General features: G+C 44.7%; 1 protein-coding gene across 3 annotated transcripts in view; it reads right to left on the bottom strand.

Annotated features, from left to right (window-relative positions):
• CLYBL (citramalyl-CoA lyase) overlaps nt 1–17,057 on the bottom strand; it is a 174,523-nt gene extending 157,466 nt beyond the window's left edge. For all 3 annotated transcript variants that reach the window (XM_037377582.1, XM_037377583.1, XM_037377584.1), the window contains exon 1: nt 16,987–17,057. In XM_037377582.1, coding sequence (XP_037233479.1) covers nt 16,987–17,051 — 65 coding nt within the window. In that variant the 5' untranslated portion in view covers nt 17,052–17,057. The remainder of the gene's footprint in view (nt 1–16,986) is intronic.
• Nucleotides 17,058–19,541: the final 2,484 nt, after the last annotated feature.

The following is a 19,541-nucleotide window of genomic DNA, read 5'->3' as shown; positions in this document are numbered from 1 at the left end:
GTTTAACGCAAGCTACAATATAGATATAACACAGCATACAATTCTCTGTGACCATTCATATAGATAACTGCAAAAAAATTGTCCGTAAAGTAAGGTAAATATAAAGCAATTGCCTCCTATGCCATAAATGGGTTCTGCCTCATCCTTTCAGAGGCAGAACAGCACACATTCTTATTGCTGTTCAGATAATAAAATCTGTTATTCTTAATGTGAATTAAAGGGTTTTCTAACCCATTTTCCACAATCAAAGTACTGTTTTCTCAAATCTGGCAATTAGAAAGTATCAGTTCTGAAACAGCGAGCAAAGTTAGAAACTGCACCAAGAAGATCCTAACATATTCATAAATGACTTTATTTAATACGCATATGTGTACACGTACTATACACACGTACACATTTTCTTTATTTGGATTTTTTTAAAAAAGACTACTACAGATTTTTAATACTTTTGCAAAGGCCTGAATTATTTTAAAACAGGAATTTTCTTCTTGTTTGCAAAAATAAGGTTGCAATTTTGGTTTTTTTAGCATGTTGACAAATGGATAGATTTAAATCCCTTAAAACAGGATGTACTAGAGGAAAGAAACAGATTATGTTAACCAACAGTTACACAGTGAACACGGCAAATACTGACAGTATTATGAAAATCATGTGTACAATATGCTAATGGAGAATCGTAAAGCTGTGGCATTTCAGTCGTGCACATGTAAGTTCAGGCACACACAGGCACAAGCACAAAAGACAACAGCCCCACTAAACAGCTCCCCAAAATACACCCAATTGGCCCAATACTAGACACAACAGCTTGACATTCTTGGGGGGGGGGGGGGGGGGGGGGAAGTCAGAAACTCACTAAATCTTGGTTTTAAAAGCATGCTACGTATCCAGAGAGAGAGCATTCTGAACAGTCAATTACTTTCACATTTTGTCCCAGGACTTTAAAAGTTAAAGGCATAGTTCTGCCAATTGTGAGATGCCCCATCCAGCACAGACCACCCACAACTACTGATTTTCCATCTGGTGAACAAAACAGACATCTCCCTAATTATTTTTAAAAAGGTTTTTTTTCCTAACATACTTCCTTTATTTGTCTGTGACCTGGAACTTAATGGAAAACCTGGTAGATGCCAACCTCATTTCTTGTAATGAAGCATCTTATTTTCCCTATTTTAAGCATGCGTATTTAAAGGCTGTTTAATAGAAAGTTATTACCTAAGCCGATCATTGATAGGCCCTAAATTACTAAATAGCTTGAAATAAGAACAACTTTATATCAAACCCTAAATGTTCTACTTAAATATTAACCATTAAAAGTTCTTCCCTTAAACTAGTATATTAAAACAGAAAGCAATGAGGTTTACAGTCTCGTATGCTGGGTTCCCATATTGCCAGTGTCAAAATTTATGCCTTTTTTCAGCAATATGGTTGCCATTGCCAGCACCACGCTTATAAATGCCAACTGTAATTAAAATCTGGCACCTTATACAAGCATTAAACACGCTTAAAGATTAAAAAAAAGGGATTATTTTAAAATACTCCTTGCAGCGTATGCAGGCTAAAAAAAAAAAGTTCTCCTTCTGCCAGTTTTAGAAACATCACAGAAAAAAAAAAAAAGGTCCAAGGTGTCCTGAAAATCAGTCTGGAAAAACCTATATACTGTGCTAATCTTTCACGTGGATGCACGCAAGGGAGGGATGACAAAACCTGGATTTTTATTTGAAAAGGACTACAAAGAAATAGCATATTTAAAAATCTGGACCCCAGGCAGGCACACAGGGCAGGTAACACACAGCCTTTATCCTTTATCTCAACATCCTTTACACTGACTGTTATAGTTCAACAAACATATAGAGCCTCATTGCTGTCACGGTGGACGCCCAAGCCAGGGCCACGGAACCCAGAGCCCGATAAGGGAGACAGCAGATCACACAGAGAGGAACAGAGGCTGTTCATGTTAATAGTTTTGGGGAGGTGGATGCCATCCTCTAGGGTTTCCATCAATTACGCACCCCTCATTGCTACATCCCCATGCCTCTGGCACTGGGCAGGAGGCTGGGTGGCCAGTTAAGAAAATCCTCTTCTGGGCTCATCAAGGAAAGAAGTGATTAGCAGGAGGCTCAGGACGTATAGACAAACCACACAGGGCTGCCTTGGGAATTAACCCTGGGAAAAGGCGGAGCTGGGGAAACAGGCCATCATACCCAGCAAAATTTCCAGCCATAAACTCCTTTTCTACTTACTAGTAGGCTACTTCTGAGTTACACAGCTGGCTTATGGACCACCTGACAATGAGGAACCCATGTACAAGAGAGGTTAAAACCTAAAGAAGCTACGCAGCAAGATCAAGCCAGGCACATTGCAGCAGGTGTTCAGACAGCACAGCACTGGAGCACCCAGAGATGTGCTTCTTGATCTGGCAGCACTGCACCAAGCGCTTGTCTATTGCCCCAGTCGTTCATCCCAGCTAGGAGGTGAGGAAGAGCCAGCCAGCCACGCTGTCAAGTAAGCTACTGGAGAATGACCACCTCTCGGAAGCTCAGCACTGTTCACAGACTCTGCTTGTGGGGGAACGGATCTAAAAAAACCAGGCAGCCTAACCACTGTCAAATCGATCTTTCAAATAGTCAGCAACAGAAAGCGCTGTTTTTTTCAAAGCAATCTGATGAAAAGTTAAGAATTAGCATTTATAGGGACAGCTTCTGATATGACCCGCAGTTGGAGAGGAACCATGACAGTGTCTGTCTCGAAGTCTGAGACTCCCAGGGCCAACAGCAGCAGGACTTGGCATCTTTGTAGCAAAGGCACAATGGCGGAGACGCTCTCCATCCTGCCCTCCGTATCTCGTTCTGGTGGTACCCAAAACAATGGGTTTTTTTCATGACCCTATCAGCAGAAGAGGTAATTAAATTTCCTTTTGTTTTCACATTGTCGGGTGCCCCATATACCAAATGTTTATGGACAGGACTGAAAATTTTATCCTCACATTTTCTTGACATCACATTCTTGGCTGAATTTCTGGATCCTTATGTCAAGTTTGCACTTAGTTTATGTTCCCTCATAGGTACCTCAGTTATTGATGACTTTCAGCAGGATGAAGTCTTTTAAGCCACTTATTTTAAAATAACAAGTTGAACCACCAAAAGGAAAACCTTGAGTTAAATAATGTTTGAATCTTGTTTTCCCATTTAAACATTTTAGTTATTTTCTTGGAAAAAGGTTAATTCTCAGTTTGTAACCACTAAAGTATGTTGCTTTGTAACTAAATATAGCTTTTACACTAAATTTGGCACTTCTTATTGCTAGCCAGAAGGACAGAGTAGCTCCACTGATATATATTTAAGCTTTTCTATATCTCATTATACATTTTTTCAGATTAATTTTACTGTTTTTGTTAGGAAATCACGTATGGCACAATCCTTATTGACTAGCTAATTCCTTTGTGTTTACTTATGATTTACATTTCTTTGGATGGAAACTGGAATGCAACTTAAAATGTAGCAAGACAGTTTATCAGTTGCACAGCACAGTCTTAAAGAGGCTAGATTTCTAAAGAAAATTGTTTTGATTTAAAAATTGATCTATTAAAATAACTCTGTCTTAGCTAGAATTAGCACCAATCTTGTATTTGGTCATAATATCCTTCAATATTGTAGTATTAGCAAATCTAATCCTCTCATAATTAGCTTTTATTCACAGATTGGTAGAGAAGAACAAGCTTTTCTGCTTCTTTCAACTCCCAATTGGTCAAGTTTGAATAAATTAGTCATTTAACTGAGCTAATTGAATATATTGAAGAAAATATTCTCTTGGTACTTGGAGAAGAGACTACTGATCTCAAAAGCCAATTCAGTACTTCAAACACTTTGGGTCTCCAGAGTTTAGGCAGTAACTTTCATCAGTTGAATGGTCTGACCCACAACCTGGAAGCATTGTTTCTATTTGGTTTGTTATTTTTAATGATTTAGGCAGATAAAATTATGCCAAAGCCCAAGCTTACTGTTAATAGATGTATTTTTAGGGAGAAATACACTCAGCATAGATTTTGAAAACTTTGTTATTTATTTCTGAGCACTAAGTTTCTACTATTTCATTGACTCAGCGTTCAGCTTTTTGCTTATCGTTTAGTTCCGGTTTGTTGTTTTGGTTTTTTTTCAGTGGAGGGATGTGCCAGCATTACCATTACTAGCGGCAGAAAGCAGCAAGACCTACATCTCACACATGTTATATAAAAATGCCAGAAAATAAATATTTTTATCAGCTTTAGAACAGGCTTAAAGTGGTCTGAAAAAGAAACTGGAAGTGTATAAAGTGTTAAAAATATTCAATGTCTTTCCCTTCTGAACTAAATCCCTTCATGGTTGCAGAGTGAAGGCATCCTGCAGCCATCCCTCTCCACACAGCAGACCCTGTCATGCATTGCAACAGATGAATCAAGGAGGAGGTGAATATTTCAAGTCTCTGAAGTGAAGGCCTCCAAACACCTTTGAGGTCTACAGTACCAGAAAGGTCCAAACTATTGCTGGTTTCCTCCAACAAGTTTACATTTGGTTCAAAACTATTTAATTTTGCCATGACGTGACCATTGCATAGTGAATATGTGATTTCATACACTCAAGATTACAATAACAAACTTAAACCATCATGTCTTCGTTTTTCCTTTTTTAGCTTCTGCCCTTCGTTGGTAGCGTTTCAAGGTTAATAGATCATTTTCCAGACAAAAGTGGTCTAAGAAGCTGATAAAAAACCCCCCACAGCTACCCAGAGAAATGCAGCCCTTCAGTAGCGTATCCATTTTCTGGTTTACCTTGTTCAGGAACATTGGTGCAGAGCTCCTCTTAGATGATGATACTGACCTTAAAGAGAAAGTTAACTTAACTGAACTCCATATCATTTCAGATATACTCAAAGAAAATCTATATTGACTGCATAAAGACAACATTGGTCTTTAATTTTATTTTAGAAGTTAAAAATCTAGAAATGCCAAGTCAGCTTTCTCACTCTGAATGTGCCTTTGTGCAAGCACTGGGGTTTCCTTTTTTTTTTTCTTCCCTAGTGTATAAAATAGGGTTTTATCTGTTCCAAATTACCACATTTAGACAAGCTTTTCCCTATTTTAAAACTCCATATTGGAATGAAAACATTAGGAAATGTCACACCACTTTTGGTAAGAAATTTTCACTTCTATCCAACATTTCTCTGAGTACAGATGAAAATGAAGTGGAGCAGGAGCTTCGGGCTTGAGAATGCTCATGTGGGTAGGAAAGAGCACTGCTCAGGCAGTATTTGTCAGAAAAGTTTGTGAGTGGAAAGGAACCCCTTCGATTTTTAGCGTTAGAAAGCTCTATAGCATCAAAAGCTCCAGCACTAGGGTTTTATACCTTCAGACAGAAGCGATCCAATGCCACCAAACTTCTAGACAGCTGAAGAGTTTATGTGGGCCCAGCTTAGCTGGGAACAAAGAAACTTTTCCTTTTAAAATGAGACTCTTCTTAGGTAGAGAAAGCAGGCAAAAGACCAATTCAACCTGCATCCCCTCTGTAGAGCAGCACAGCCTTCACCCCAAGATGGGCACTGTTTAGCACCCTTGTGCTTCATGTGCTGTGGAAGTATGGAAGTAACTAGTGCAAGCTGGTGAGCAGACAGCACACAAGTCAAACGTTCATCCATACTGAAAAATGCAGATGGTACTTAAGGCATGACAAAAGTAAAGAAACACATGGTGAGAGGACTCTCACACTGAAAGAGTACCACGGGTGAGAAAATGCAGTTAACCAACAACAAAAAGTGGGGGGATGGACCCCAGAAGAGCAGAGACCAAAATCCTGCAGCAACCTGCTGAAAGAAATGGGAGATTTCTGGCATCAGTCTGCCTTTTATGGAACAGTGGCTGACTCCACCAAACTCTGGCTGAGTGGCTTCCATACAGCACGTGAACGTACCTTGCACAAAAGCTCTGGTGGACTGATGGGTATATAAAAGCATATAAAAAAGGTTAAGAGAAGAGAAGTCCTGGGAGAGATGACTATCCCTCTGGAAGACAAGTTTTGATGATTGAACACCATTAACTTTCGGAACCTCATTCAAAAAACAACCACAGAAGATTCCTGCAAAGACAAACCTGCAATCCAAGGAAAGGACCAACTTAGAAGGAAACCCCAGAATTAGGCTTTCTGGTAGGTGTGATACTCGGACAGTTCAGGCTAAACTAGATACAACGTTCTTACTTCATCCCTGAGATAACCTCTCTTGCGGCAGGCCACCACTGGAGGTTACCCTATAGAAACACCAAAGTCATGCCGCGTAAGAAAATAAAACCTCTCATTAAAAATGTCATTACAGTTTTTCACTATTTATGGGTATTATGAGACAGCTATCTCAAGCAGTCAGTCAAAGAATGGCACAGAATTAACACATGCTTTTGGAAAATCACGTACTACCTCTTCTGCACTGAACTTCTGGTGAAGCACTGAAAAAGCTCTGCCATGTGAGTCTTGGGCAAACCTAGCACATCAAGTGGAGAGCACATCATCCAATGCTTGTTTAATACAATGTCTTTTCCTGTGAATTAAGCTAGAGTAAGATGATTTACTTCATGTTTTGAAATCTGGCTGGAGAAGAGAGGGACTCCAGAGCAGCAGTCCATGCTCAGAGCTCCCTGTTTCATCTCATTGTGGCAGGTAAGTAGCAACTGCAATTTTTTTATTATTCAACAGATGTTTGCTGGTTACAGTGAAATCACCAGAAAGGTAAAAACCTGAATGTGCTTAGAAATTAAACTGCATTCTCATGCTTGTGATTATTAATCATCTACTCTAGGTTGAGACAGGGCTATGTGGAAAAAAAATCTTAAATTTCCACTGTCACTGAAGCAGCTGTGCCACCAGCAGAGCATCGCAGGCTACAGAGGGAGTGCCCATCTGCAACCTTTTACAAGCCCCAAAAACTCACACTGTACATAAAGTTTTCAAAAACTGAAGATTAATTACATCTTTGCATGAAGCTTGTTTGAACTATATTCTACTGCTAATACCATTAAGCTCTTTTCATAAGGTTGCTACTGCTTTCTCAGCACAGCACACCAAGAACAACTAAGATCTGAATAAATCCTGTTTGTTATCTTCCATAATTTACCTGTTCATCTAAACCCATGTGTTCCTTCAGAGAAACGGCAACATGTTAGTTCCCCCCTGCCCAAGCGAAATAGAAACACTATGTATTATATTACATTATATCATAAACTTTAGTAACCAGTATCTCCCTTCAGGAAAAACTGCACGTGTTGCCCTCCACCTTTAAGAGGAACACATGGGTTCCAACTGGCTGTCATTAAATTTCAGGTTTTAAAACCTGCAAACATACGGCAGAAGTTACATTATGCACTGCTGCTAAATTCACTGTGTGTACTGCAGAAGGATGGTCTGAATCAACAGTGTTAATGGTTCAACATTTAAACAAAAAATAAACAGATAAATTAAAAGACAAAAAGGAGACATAGTTTTGAGATTGTATTTTCTACCTGCTGCATCTCATTCCTCCTCGTTTAACTACCTGTCCATACTAAGAACTTTGCAACCAGCCAAGAATTTAAGTGAATCATAACAGCGAGATAAATTTTGGGACACAAAGCAACAGGAGCCTTTTCTTTATGTTCCAAGTGGTTTTAAAGCTGCTGCGGGGCGAGGCAGGAGCAGGCAGCAAAGCGAGGGGGTGCAAAGGGAACTGGCCATTAACTTATCAATTCCAGGCCTTGGCTTTCTAATTGACAACCTCAGGGCTACTTTCATCACTTGTCGACTTCAAACCCACACTCAATTTTTCCTTTAGATAATGATGCAACTATAACATAACGGTGTTTCTGACATATTGCAGCATGTAGCAGTAGGAAGGTTTCCTCAGTACCTTAGTTTTAACAGGAAAGGAAAAAAACCAACTGTTAAATGGTTTTCACATCTATCAACTTCTCAAAAACAGGTTTTATACTTCCAGTATGCTTAAGTCAGTATTTGGTACTGGCCCAATCCAAAGCACCTTCAGTGCTTTAGTATTGCTACAGATTTAACAAAAAAATAAATGAATGTTTAATGCGATAAGCCTACAAAGCATGCATTCATATATAAAGCCTAAATTAACAAACCTTCCAGAGCTAGAAATACACTACAAATTAGAGAACTTAAATGATAAATACCACAAAAAAATGGCATTAAAAATATACTAATGACTAGAAATTGTATGTCCTTCACAAAGAAAATATAGAAGTAACAGGAATGCTGCCATGGACACATCCCTACAGAGAGCTAGAAAACCCTGACTCCCGTCCTCCTGCAGAAATCCAAGTGGTTGCTGAAGGCAGCCAGACCATTTGTGAACAGTAAGGTACTCAGGTAAGTATGTTTATCACATTTTGACCATAAAGGGGAAAATTTTTTTTTGTCAAGTAACAGCATGTCCACAGGCAACAAAGCACCTGGCTCTAACATAAACAGTCACATAACTGCCTTTTAATAGTGGATATAAAGGTTTGAGTCCTGCAGTCGACTCTGCAAAGGCCCTGGGGTCATACTAAACTCAGTGTAATGTTTGGGGCCCTGAGCACATCAATCTAGGCAACAAAAGCAGCATCAGAAAATGCAATACCACTAATACACCCCTGAAGTGCGACTGCTTCTCTGGCTCCTATGTGATCGGCATACAGAGGGATGACAGTCCAGCTACCACACCATATAGCCCATTGCTGCCGAAATCGGTGTGCGTAAACACACAGGTATTGAACTAATACAGATTAATAAAACAAAGGCGCCACAGGCCAATCTGACATGCAGTCGGCTTTTGTCTTCAATGGAATTTAGGCTCTGCGGGTGCAAACTGGCACCCAAGTAACTTCAGTCACAGGCCATTAATGAGGCTGTGAATAGGTGGCTTAGGTTGGCTGGACTAGAAGAGTTAAGTGCCAGCCACTTAAAATTACAGATAGGGATGCCTCACTTCCAGGTAGCAATTGCTACGTTTTGGTCATAAACTTAAAAACGATTGCTCCAACTCCCATTTGAGGAGTAACAGGGGAGCATGTAAAGAAAGCCATACCAGCTCCAAGAACGAACACTGGACTGAACGTCTCCTTGGGCTGCCACTTTAGTGCTTTTCAGGCTTTCTAGGCCCATAAAGCTGCAGCATATTGTGAATTTAACAAATTACGTTGCCTCTTTAGAGCCATAACAGTTTTAGGAAGACTGGGTGTGCTGGCATATCACCCACTTTGTTGAAGACCTCTCTTCATTTCAAGTGTTGTGCATGCTGCTTACTCCTTCTCAAGCAGTAAGGAGGCAAGAGCAATCCAGACAAAATATCTGGCCCACATAAGGGACAAAGGTCACCAGTTGCAAAATATTATTAAAAAGTCAGGAGAAACTTATTTTATAGCCAAATGAGCGGCTCAGCAAAACTCTGGGCTATAGTAGGAAAGATGACAAGCCCAACAGCTGGGCAGTACAATTGATAAGGTTTTTACCAGGATCATTGCTCGGGATGTTTTCAGGTTTTTTTGGACAAAAGATATCAACACAAGAAGCGTGAAAACCCAGGTTATTACATTAATTATGAGAGGCAGGTGTTTTTCCATTTTTTTTTTTAAACCCAGTCCCCACCACCTTTGCAATTTTGCCACTCCAAGGCTGCAACCCACAGTACAAACCGGTTCCCTTTCAGGGTTTGGAGTACGGGTTTTACAAGCCTGTTTTGCCTTCCTGCAGGCACTTTGAGCTTATAAATGGCACCTTTCAGTGTCCTGAATTATGAAGGGCAGCTAGTCCTGAATTCTCCTGTCGCTTAATGATCTCACATAAAATGAGGTCCACAAAACTTTTATTACCGCTGCAGTTCAAATTCGCAGGTGAAGAACCACCAGGGAAAGGATGCGGACATCTTTTGCTCTCCTAATTTTCCAGGTGCAAGAAAGTTTCCCACTTGGGCTTGAACAATTAGTTAACTCTCAAAGCGAAGCCTGATCTAAATAAAAAGACTGCAGTATGTTACCCCTATAAGCACTGGGAAAATCCAAGGGGAAACCACTTGAGAGCAACACACACTAGCATCAAATTTAGGTTAAAAAATTTAGGTTAAAAACCCCTATCTAAGCATTTATTTATTGTCTTTTGTTTTCCACCTAATTTTATTTACTTACACCAAGTATATCTGAAACTCAAGAATTATGTGTAATATTTAATTAAAACATGAATTGGTTCCTCTGCTATTCCGGTAATAACATCCACTGTTTGGAAAACATACGGTACCTCAGCAGTCCAAACAAAAATTCTAAAGAAAGTCTTTCCAAAAAAATAAAGGATTTTGTTTGTTACAAATCACTTTTACATTTATATAAAGATTTAATGATTCATGGCATGCTAAATACAGTGCTAATGAGCTTCAGGTTGTGTTTTTCATTTTTGTTTGAATTTTTTTTCCCCCGCTAAAAACAATTACTAGAGGCCATTCAAATGCCACTGCATAAACCAGGAAACCTAGTAAAACTGTAGGTAAAATTGGCATTTTGTTTCAAGAGTGGCTCAGGAGTCCAATTCGCTTGTTGGCGAGCTACATATTTCAAATAGCACTTGTATTGCCTCCAAAAAGGGAGCAGAGTAAGATGCTTTCAAAAACCACACATTTACAGTGTTCATTAATGAAAAACAAAAATTAAAGAGCATAACCTCACCGTTTAATTCCTGCCTTCCAAGGATGAAGCATCTTAGCCTTTCTGCTTTCTTCTCTACTTTCCAGTGAAAGGTAGATAAATTAGCAGAAATACAAGCTCTTCATTCTCAGTACCTCTTCAGAGGATACACACGCCCATAGGAGCTTAAAAACCTTCCTGGGGAGCATTACTAATCTTGCTCCTAACAGCACAGAATTTTTAAAGCCTATTAAAACACTGTCTAGTCATAGCTGTGCAAGTCTTGCTTTTTTGTGACCTGGTTTCAAGAAACAGAAAAATAAAATCAGTGGAAATAATGCCCAATTGTCTTTCATTGTTCAGTTACACAGATCATCGCCCACCTCAACGACTAACTAGGTACCAAGCATTGTCCTTCTACAACAAACCTTGCCATCTACTGCATGGAATCATAGAATGGCTTGGGTTGGAGGGGACCTTTAAAGGTCATCTAGTCCAAGCCCCCTGTGATAAGCAGGGACATCTTCAACTAGATCAACTACAGCATGTGTTGATGCTTCAGTCTAATGGAAGTCCTACCTTGACCCTGCTTTGTCCAACCCCGCCGCCTCTGCCTCTGGGCCTAGGAATACTTTCAGAAACCTAAAAATAATTAAAACCGCCTTCTGCATAGGGTGTAGCACTCCTGCCTGGCTGCAGCAGAGCTGCTGGCCATTTACACCACTGCAAGTCAAGTCACCATCAATCCCTTGGACTTCAGTCTTCCAAGTAACATGTGTGTTACTGCAAAGGCTTTCAGATAACTTTTTAACTGAAAACATCCAGGATGTTGGGGGTTTTAATAAATCATCATAGTTATCGCCCAGCAGCTGATAAAACTGAAGTTAATTAATGTTGCCAGGAAATAGAAATATATCTGCAATGAACCAGTCTTGTTATGCCCATATTCAGCATTTCCCCTCCTTTCTTTGAAGAGCATTTCACCAACTTAAAACATAAAACCAAACACCCCCCACCCCCAACAGATCGAGTGAATGAAAGATATTCATGCTAACTAACCCCGCTCTCCAGTTCACTCCGCCTCAAAATCCCACTGACAATATCAAGGGTGGGGAATCAAACCCCTTTACTACAGAGTCTACAGCAGATAAAGCAGCAATTGTGGTTATACAGTATTGGAAGTGTAGCTACAACATAGCGTGACAGCTTGTTAGTGTTGAAAATATATAAGCTCTTTGTAATTGTGCCTTTGGAATGCCATCTGTCTTGAATTAACGTCCACCTGGGATCATGTTTCGATGACCAATATGGACAGATTACTGGAACTTTAAAACCTCGCTTTCTTTGTAATTGACATTTAAACTGTTTGAAGTTTCTCATTAAGTCCTTTTTTACAAATTAGGTGCAGATGTATAAAGCTAAATGTACAGTACTAAGGGAAATTAGGTCACCTGAAAGCTCAATAATAAAATGTATCAACTGTTTAAGTGCAATGAGTACATTAAAATTTAGAGATCGACTTTATGCCCCAAATTCTTCAGTTTCATCATTTCCCTTTCATCGCTGCAGAGCCCCTGATGCCAACCATTTTTAATTAAAACAGCAGAGAAGAAAGCAGGTTTGGCTGCTCAGCCCGTGACAACTGGTCAACCCCGGCCCACAAAGGGCTGGAGAAGGCCAGGCAGGCAGCCACAGCGATGCCTCTTTCACAGGGACAGGCAAATCCTATTTACACCAATGATACTACAAGATTTAAAGGGCACGGGGAGACTTGAGAGGTAAATATAGCACCAACATGAAAATAAGGGAAAAATGGTGAAGGGGACTTGTTGAACACCCAGGGGCTCAGTAACCATGCAGCTGACCTCCAGACCCACTTGCAGTCAAAGTTCTGCAGACCTGCTGTGCTGCGCAGCCTCGCGGGACAGGAGAGGGAAGCGTGAAAAGGGCAGCGGCCAGAGAAACACCTCCATGCACAGCCCTGCTGACAAAATAAGGGTGAACAGACTATGCCCCCTTCCCAAACAAGAAGGCTCAGAGAGGCAAGAAAGGGGTCCAGGAGAGACCACCACCAGGAGCCCACCTGATGAGCAGAGGACAGAGAAAATACCACACTGGGGTTCATCAACAAAAACCCTACAAAGCTGTTAGCATCAAGGGGCTTTTACCTGCCAGAACGACTCTTAAGAGACTTCAAGTACAGCAGCCTGGTCTCCCCAAAAGGCATGAAAACCCCAGAGACCCCACTCACCCAGACCTGAGTGGCCAAGAGATACTGCACAAGCATAGGAAGGCTCAATGCTGGAAGGCACCAAGCATCCCCCCAAGGGAACATACGCCCTCCTTCCCCACCCAGGGCCACAAAGCAGGGTTGGCATTGAGCCTCAGGATAGCGTCCTGCCACTGGTGGCATTTAAAGTCAACCTGATCAAGTAGGGTTGGTGGAAGGTTGGTAAACCCTCTCGCCTGGAGAAAGGTCTCCTGGGACAAATTAGGACACAACCTACATAAAATGCACAATGGCAAATCCTTTTGGCACCGCAGCCAGCATGTTGGTTCTTGAAACTATGCCAGGAGGCGTACCCTGGATCCCTGCTCCTAAGCATGAAGGTGCGATGGAAGAAGCGGTCTTCTCCTAAAAGGTGGTAAACAAGATGAATACACTGTCAACCAGTTCTTTTTTTGTGTGCTTAGACTACATTTTCTCCTCTTAAGCAGGCTGTCTTCAGTACTGCTATTTATTACAGTGAGTTTAAAAAGCTTTTCTGCTTACATCCCCTTACAACCCTATTCTGGTAAGCTACTAAAATTCTGTTTGCAAAAGAGCTGTAAACTTTCAGCTGGATATGTTTCTGCTGCTTCTGATAAACAGCCGAGCAACTTTTCTGTGAAAGTGGCTGTGCATCTGTTTGCAAAATGAACAGCAGGTCTCAGCCGGTACCAGAACAGGACAGCAGGGGATTGTGGTTTCCTTGATCCACAGGCTCCTTCTCTGTGCTCATACACATCTTCAGTTCAAGGAGGAATTCAGAGAAAAATGCATATTTTTAAAAGAAAGAAAAATTAAACCAGCTGTATGTTAGCAAACTGCAACACCTGGGAGAGAATAAAACCTGACCAATATAATACAGCAAGGTAACAACATTTTCCAGGAGGGGACAGCCCAATTCATTTGCAAAGGGGAACGAGACAGAGGAGTAATACATTTGCCACTTGTACCAAATGGAAAAGACTTCTAAGGAAAATGCATTTGTACCCATTCCGTTTTGCTCACACATTTTATGAACACCGGCTTTCATTTGGCAAATGGGTCCACTAAGAGGACTGGGCAGGACTCTCCAGAACCGTGTCAGCTTTAAGCAGACTAGTTGGGGTGCCAGTGGTGATTAGCTGAACATGCTCAGCTTTGCACCCTGCTTCTCATTAGCATTAATTAGCCAGCATCATACCTCTGCTGCTGCCAGGATGAGAACTGGCTCAGGCAGTAGTTTCACAGTCCTTAATGCCGAGTATGGAGTTGCCAGAGTGCACAACGGGGAGCTTATGTCAGCCCTGTGTATTTCTGCCAAGGGCAGAGGAAAGTGGAGACCCAGTTCAGCAGAAGCCTGGAGCAGCACGGACAGGTAATACCTCTTTTGGCATAAGACCTCCCAATGTAACTTTAACCTGCACAAAAACATGCTTCACTTGACCTAGCAGCGATGGCTGACAAAAAAGCCCCATCCTACATGCTCCCTCATGTGTGGCCCAGTGACAGTGGTTGCAAGGTAAACTGAGGCTCCATCAGGCCCACCCCCAAAAGAAAATATGGCAATACCAGAGACTTGATTAGCAATGCTCAAGGTGTCCCCTCCCTCCCTAACGTGAGCTGCTATCAGGTTGTCACCTTGCCAGCAACATGACATCATCAGTTTAAGTGAACCAAAGTGACTTTGTAGAAAAGCACATTCTGCAGATACGGCACGACAGTTCTGCCAGATAAAGTGGTTTTATCACTAGAAAGTCACACTTTCAAATAAATTTCACCCCGAGGCCATAACCTCAAAAGACACACTTAAAAATGTGTAGAACATAAAATGAGTGATTTTTTTGATAAGAGGTTCAGAAAAGAAATCCCTCACAGACTTAACACTTTATTGATATTCTTGGTTATAGCTCTACACACACCGAGCAGGATCAGCTACGGCAAGGACCACGATTCATGTCTTTCCATCTAAACGTTGCAACAAAGAATAAAACTATTTCACAACTAACAAAGGGGAACCCTTTAATTTGCTGGAACAATTTCAGCTCCCATTGCATTAGCACCCTCCAGTGTCCAATCCATGAAAAACAACATGATCACTGATGCGCAAAGTAGATACAAACTTGGGAGTGTGAAGCGCAAGACAGAACAGCGGCGGATTCCTGGCAGTTGAGATGAGAGAAGATGCTCCAAACACCAGAAATTTTAGTTGGCATAGGCACAGTCCCTGAAAAAGGTCTGACACGGGGTTATAACTCTTCTTGGGCTCCTTTGGTCGTTGCAGGCATGCTGGTGTATCTGCACCTTTGGCATGACACACTCTCCGTGCCCACACAGTATATTCCATACACTGCAGCGCTCCACCAAGATGAGAGTTTAACGAAGCCACTTTTGAGTGATTTAGTACAGGCATGTGGAATAAGCTACTTAAATAAATACACCTAAAAAAACCTTGTAAAGGGGTGAAGCCAACATGCACTCGGCTAGCTGAGAGCAAACAGGTGATCACGCTTATGTGTGCTCTTACAGTGTAATCACCAAGCAATGCAAGAATGCTTCACAAAGATCTGTCAGCAAGAGTTTTCATAGTCAATTATTTACTGCAGCATTGTCTTTAAAAGCACATTTGAAGCTCTTGACAACAAGAACAGAAAGAAATGCCGCATTTGTTATTAAAAAACAGCTGGAAGGAGTCTTTTTAAAACTTCTTCCAACAAGACAATCTTTTGCAGACAGGGAAAGCCCAAAAGGCTCTGGAACATCACAAGTAAGCAAAACCAGCTCCGTGTTCCACAGGTTTTGCCTGCCTGCCAATGATGCAAACACTCCATCCACATTCTCATGGAAGCATTGCACAGTGGCTTCACAGGGGCAGCAACATCCGTGTGAACAGGGGATGGTGGCAGCTGGAGAGGCAGCTGTGCTGCATTGGAGGTACCTGCGGTAATTACGGTCCCAGCCTGACAGCATGGCAACCAGTGCTGTGGGACCCAAGCATCAGGGTCCAGACCCAGCAGCACCTGCCAACTCCTGCTAAAAAGCAGGGAGCTGCTAATTAAATCCAACCAACAAATTTGGCAATTGATGCACGTGAAGTCATCCCTGTATTTTCTCTCCCCGCTCCAGACAGCTCCATGGCTGCCCAGCTCAAAGGTGAGACAGGACTCCTCATGCCTCATCCTGCTTTGGTCTCCGACCTCTTGGATGCCCCAGATTCCGTGGTCTCCACCTGCCCGGTGGCCTCTCTGGCTCCACAGCAGCACCCCCCGCCCCCCGCGGCCCCTGGCGGGGAAGCGCCCGCTGAGCTCGGCCCACACAGCCCTGCCGCGGCCGCGGGGCCCCGGACCACAAGGGCCTCCCCACGCCCGGGACGGGGGCCGCTGACGCCCCGCTGTGCCCAGCTCCACCTCGGGTGGTTTCTCAGCACGGTATTCTCTGAAGAGGGGCGCCCCGCTGCGGGCCCGGCCCCCCCGGGTTTCACGCCACGGGCGGTGGGCGCAGCGGCCGCGTGGGCCGCCAGGCCGGGGCCGGGCCGGGGGCGCCCAGCGCGCTGCCCCGTCGGGGCTGTGCCGGGGCCGGCAGCCGGGCAGCGCTGCGTGACTGGAAGAAACTTCATTTCTGCTCCCACGTTCCCCGTGCCCGAGCGCGGCCCGTGACCGGTGCCCCGCGCCGCAGGCACAGACAGGGCAGGCGGCTGCCCGAGGGCGGGAGAGAAAGGCCGCCGTTCCCCCGGCTGCTGCGCGGCTGAGGCGGGCAAAGGAGCGGCAGAGGCAGGGAACCACCGCTCCTCCCCTGCAGGCGCCCCAGCCCCGGCCGGCCCCCGCGGGCAGCCCCGGGGCTCGCCGCCCGCCGGGCCCACACCAGCTCTGCCACGACGCGGCGCCGCGGCCCCAGCAGCTCCGGCTGCGGGGCTGCCCGGCCCCCCCGCCCCGGCCTGCGCCGGGGACCCGCCGCCCGGCCCCTACCGCCCCGGCCGGGGGGAGCACGGGAGACCCCCCGAGCGCGGCTCCCAGCAGGGCGCGAGGGGCGGTGCCGGGGGTCCGCTGATCCCGCGCCCGCCGCTCGCGTCACTCACAGTCTCCGCCTCCACAGGCGCAGCCCAGCCCGCCAGCAGACCCACGCCGCCGCCGCCGCCATCATCCCCGTCTCGGCCCCGCCCCGTCCCGCCCCATTGGCTGGGGCTGCGGCACCCCCCACCGCGGCGCCACTCCTTCCCGCGGAGCTGATTGGTAGGAAGGGGGAGGAGGCGTGCCCCGCGTCACGCCCCCCACGTGCCGGGGCCGGCCGGGCGCCGCGGGGCGGGAGAGGAGCCGCACGTCACCACGGGGGCGGGGCGTGCCTCGCGTTACCGGCCGCCGCCGGTTGTCGGGCCTCAGTCGCTGCTGGCGGCCGACCCGGGCCTGCGGGCTGCCCCCGCGGCTCAGGGTGGCGGCTCCCTGCCCCCTCTCCCCGCTGCTCCAGGGCAGGCCGCCGCCCTCGGGCAGGCCGCGCTCCCGCCCCCCGCCAGGCCCCTGGAGCCAGAGAGCCGGAGGGGGAGACGGGCTCGCACCTGCCTCGGCCGCCTGAAGCCCGCCCGGGGTGGTGTGTGTGAGAGGGGTGTGAGCGGCACCGCTGCCCGGCACTCCCGCCAGCGCCCTCCGTTCTCCTTCCCGGGCAGCGGTGGCTGTGCAGGAACAGCCGCTGGGGTAACCGCTTCAGCTAGCCGGGTGCTGGCATAGCCCTTGGGGTAGCAGCGCTTACGCGGTGGGGGTGTTTGTGGTGGGGCTGCTGGGTTCAGCACGAACATGGGGAAACGCTGACAGAACCCGAGCACTGAGGCAGGCCCGCTGCTACAACAGGGCTCTTCGGCAGAGGTGGCTCCACTGCAGGGGTCAGTTCTGGCAGCGATGCTTCTGCTCTACACATCTCTGCTTGGAAGTAACTGTCACGAGTGGAAATAGCTCATTCATGCAGAGGGTAAAGGGCTAAGACCAAGGGTAAAGTGTGAAGTAGCAGGGGAGGGGGCAGGAAGGAAATGAAACTGAGAAGGAAAGGGTCCTGAAAACGGAGCGGGGATTCTGCTGATCTGTTTTCCATCAGTCCACAGCTAGACTGAGAATCTATTTTTCCTTGTCATGCTGCTCAGATGTGCTGGAGTGGCCACAAAGCGTAATCCCAGCAAGCTCCTCCAATAGTGTGGATTTTTCTGCCAGGGTTCCTAAGGACGGGAGCTTGGATGATGCCACCTATCTGTCCCATCATCTCCCATTCCTACCATCCTACAACTGCTGAATGTGTTGCTCATTCTGGACCAAGTCTGGTCACAAGACAGAGACCCCCAAGATACTCAGTTTCAACAGTTTTCACAAAAACAGGAGAAGGATAATGAAACAACACCCCAAACCAGCACCCCAACTCCTTGGAAGGTCCAAGCTCATATTATGTAGGTCAAGCTCAGGTCCTCACAGAAGAGGTTTTTTTATTCTCTCACTTGCTGACTTTTGCCATGTAACTTTGTTCTTTCCCTGACACACAATTTGCTTTGCTTTGTAGAGGGCTGCGTAGAAATTTTCTGCTTTGGCTTAACATCACTTTACTGGGGAAGTGGTGTCAGCCAGTATGAGTTTCCCCTACTAGCAAAATGAAATACACTGCTTTGAATATAAGCTGTGTTGAAGCATGAAAGTGACCTGCACTCAACTTCCCTCCCCTCTGTAATCTTGCATGTTAGTCGTGGGTGATAACAAAGAAACATTTTTTCAGCACTAGTAGCTGAGTGTATGTTTTGCATGAACCAGTGTCAAAAAGCCCGGGGCAGCCTGGCCTGCTCATTTCCAAATGTTATATGCCCCTTCAACTTGCAAATGATCGAGGGAACACAGGGACGCCAATTAGATCTCGTTACTGTCTTTTCCCTTCTGTATTCTGGGAAAGATACTGTTTGTCTGTCTCACCCTTTTAAAACTGGAAGCCTTTTAAAAATGCTGCGTTTTCCATTAATTAGATTACACCAATAAAACATTTTCCAGGATGTTCAGAAGGTATTTATGGGCCTAACTCCCATCGACGTTCTCAAGAGTTAGGCACCTAGGTACTTATGAGCATGTGAGTCTTATAGCATCAGTGTCTTTGGGGCTAAGACCCTTGGAGCCATATGTACGTGAGGAGTATGTGGAGAAAAGGGTTGCTGAGCTCAGCTGGGCCTGGTAGTCAGTATTATGATACTTTTGTCAGTGCTACTGGTTATTTTGTCTCCTTGCAAGACCTCATCTGCACAAATGTTTCACCTGAATGTGTGATAACTACACACAGAAATTAACGGGAGAAAGCAATCCTGAAACTTCTCAGATAGAAAACAGATTACGAAGATTGAATGACTGCACTGTTGACAATCATTTAGCATTTTTTATGGACTAGGCAAAATAGTCTAAAAAAAATATAAATGCCTACCAGTCTTCCTTCTCTTATTCGAGGAAGGCATCACAGCAACCACAGTGCTCCAACGTACATTTTATGTACGCTATCTTTTTCAATTGTTACATTTCAAATGCCTTCTTTGTAATGGTGGTCTAGTAGCTTCTGAGGTGTTGAAAGCATAACGTCGCTATGAAGGAGTAAACCAAATATTCTGGAAGAAGATATGCTTGTCAC

This window comes from Falco rusticolus, chromosome 2, assembly GCF_015220075.1.
Source record: "Falco rusticolus isolate bFalRus1 chromosome 2, bFalRus1.pri, whole genome shotgun sequence".
Taxonomy (NCBI): domain Eukaryota; kingdom Metazoa; phylum Chordata; class Aves; order Falconiformes; family Falconidae; genus Falco; species Falco rusticolus.
The sequence above is the reverse complement of the archived record's forward strand: the minus strand, read 5'-3'. Positions and strand labels throughout refer to the sequence as shown.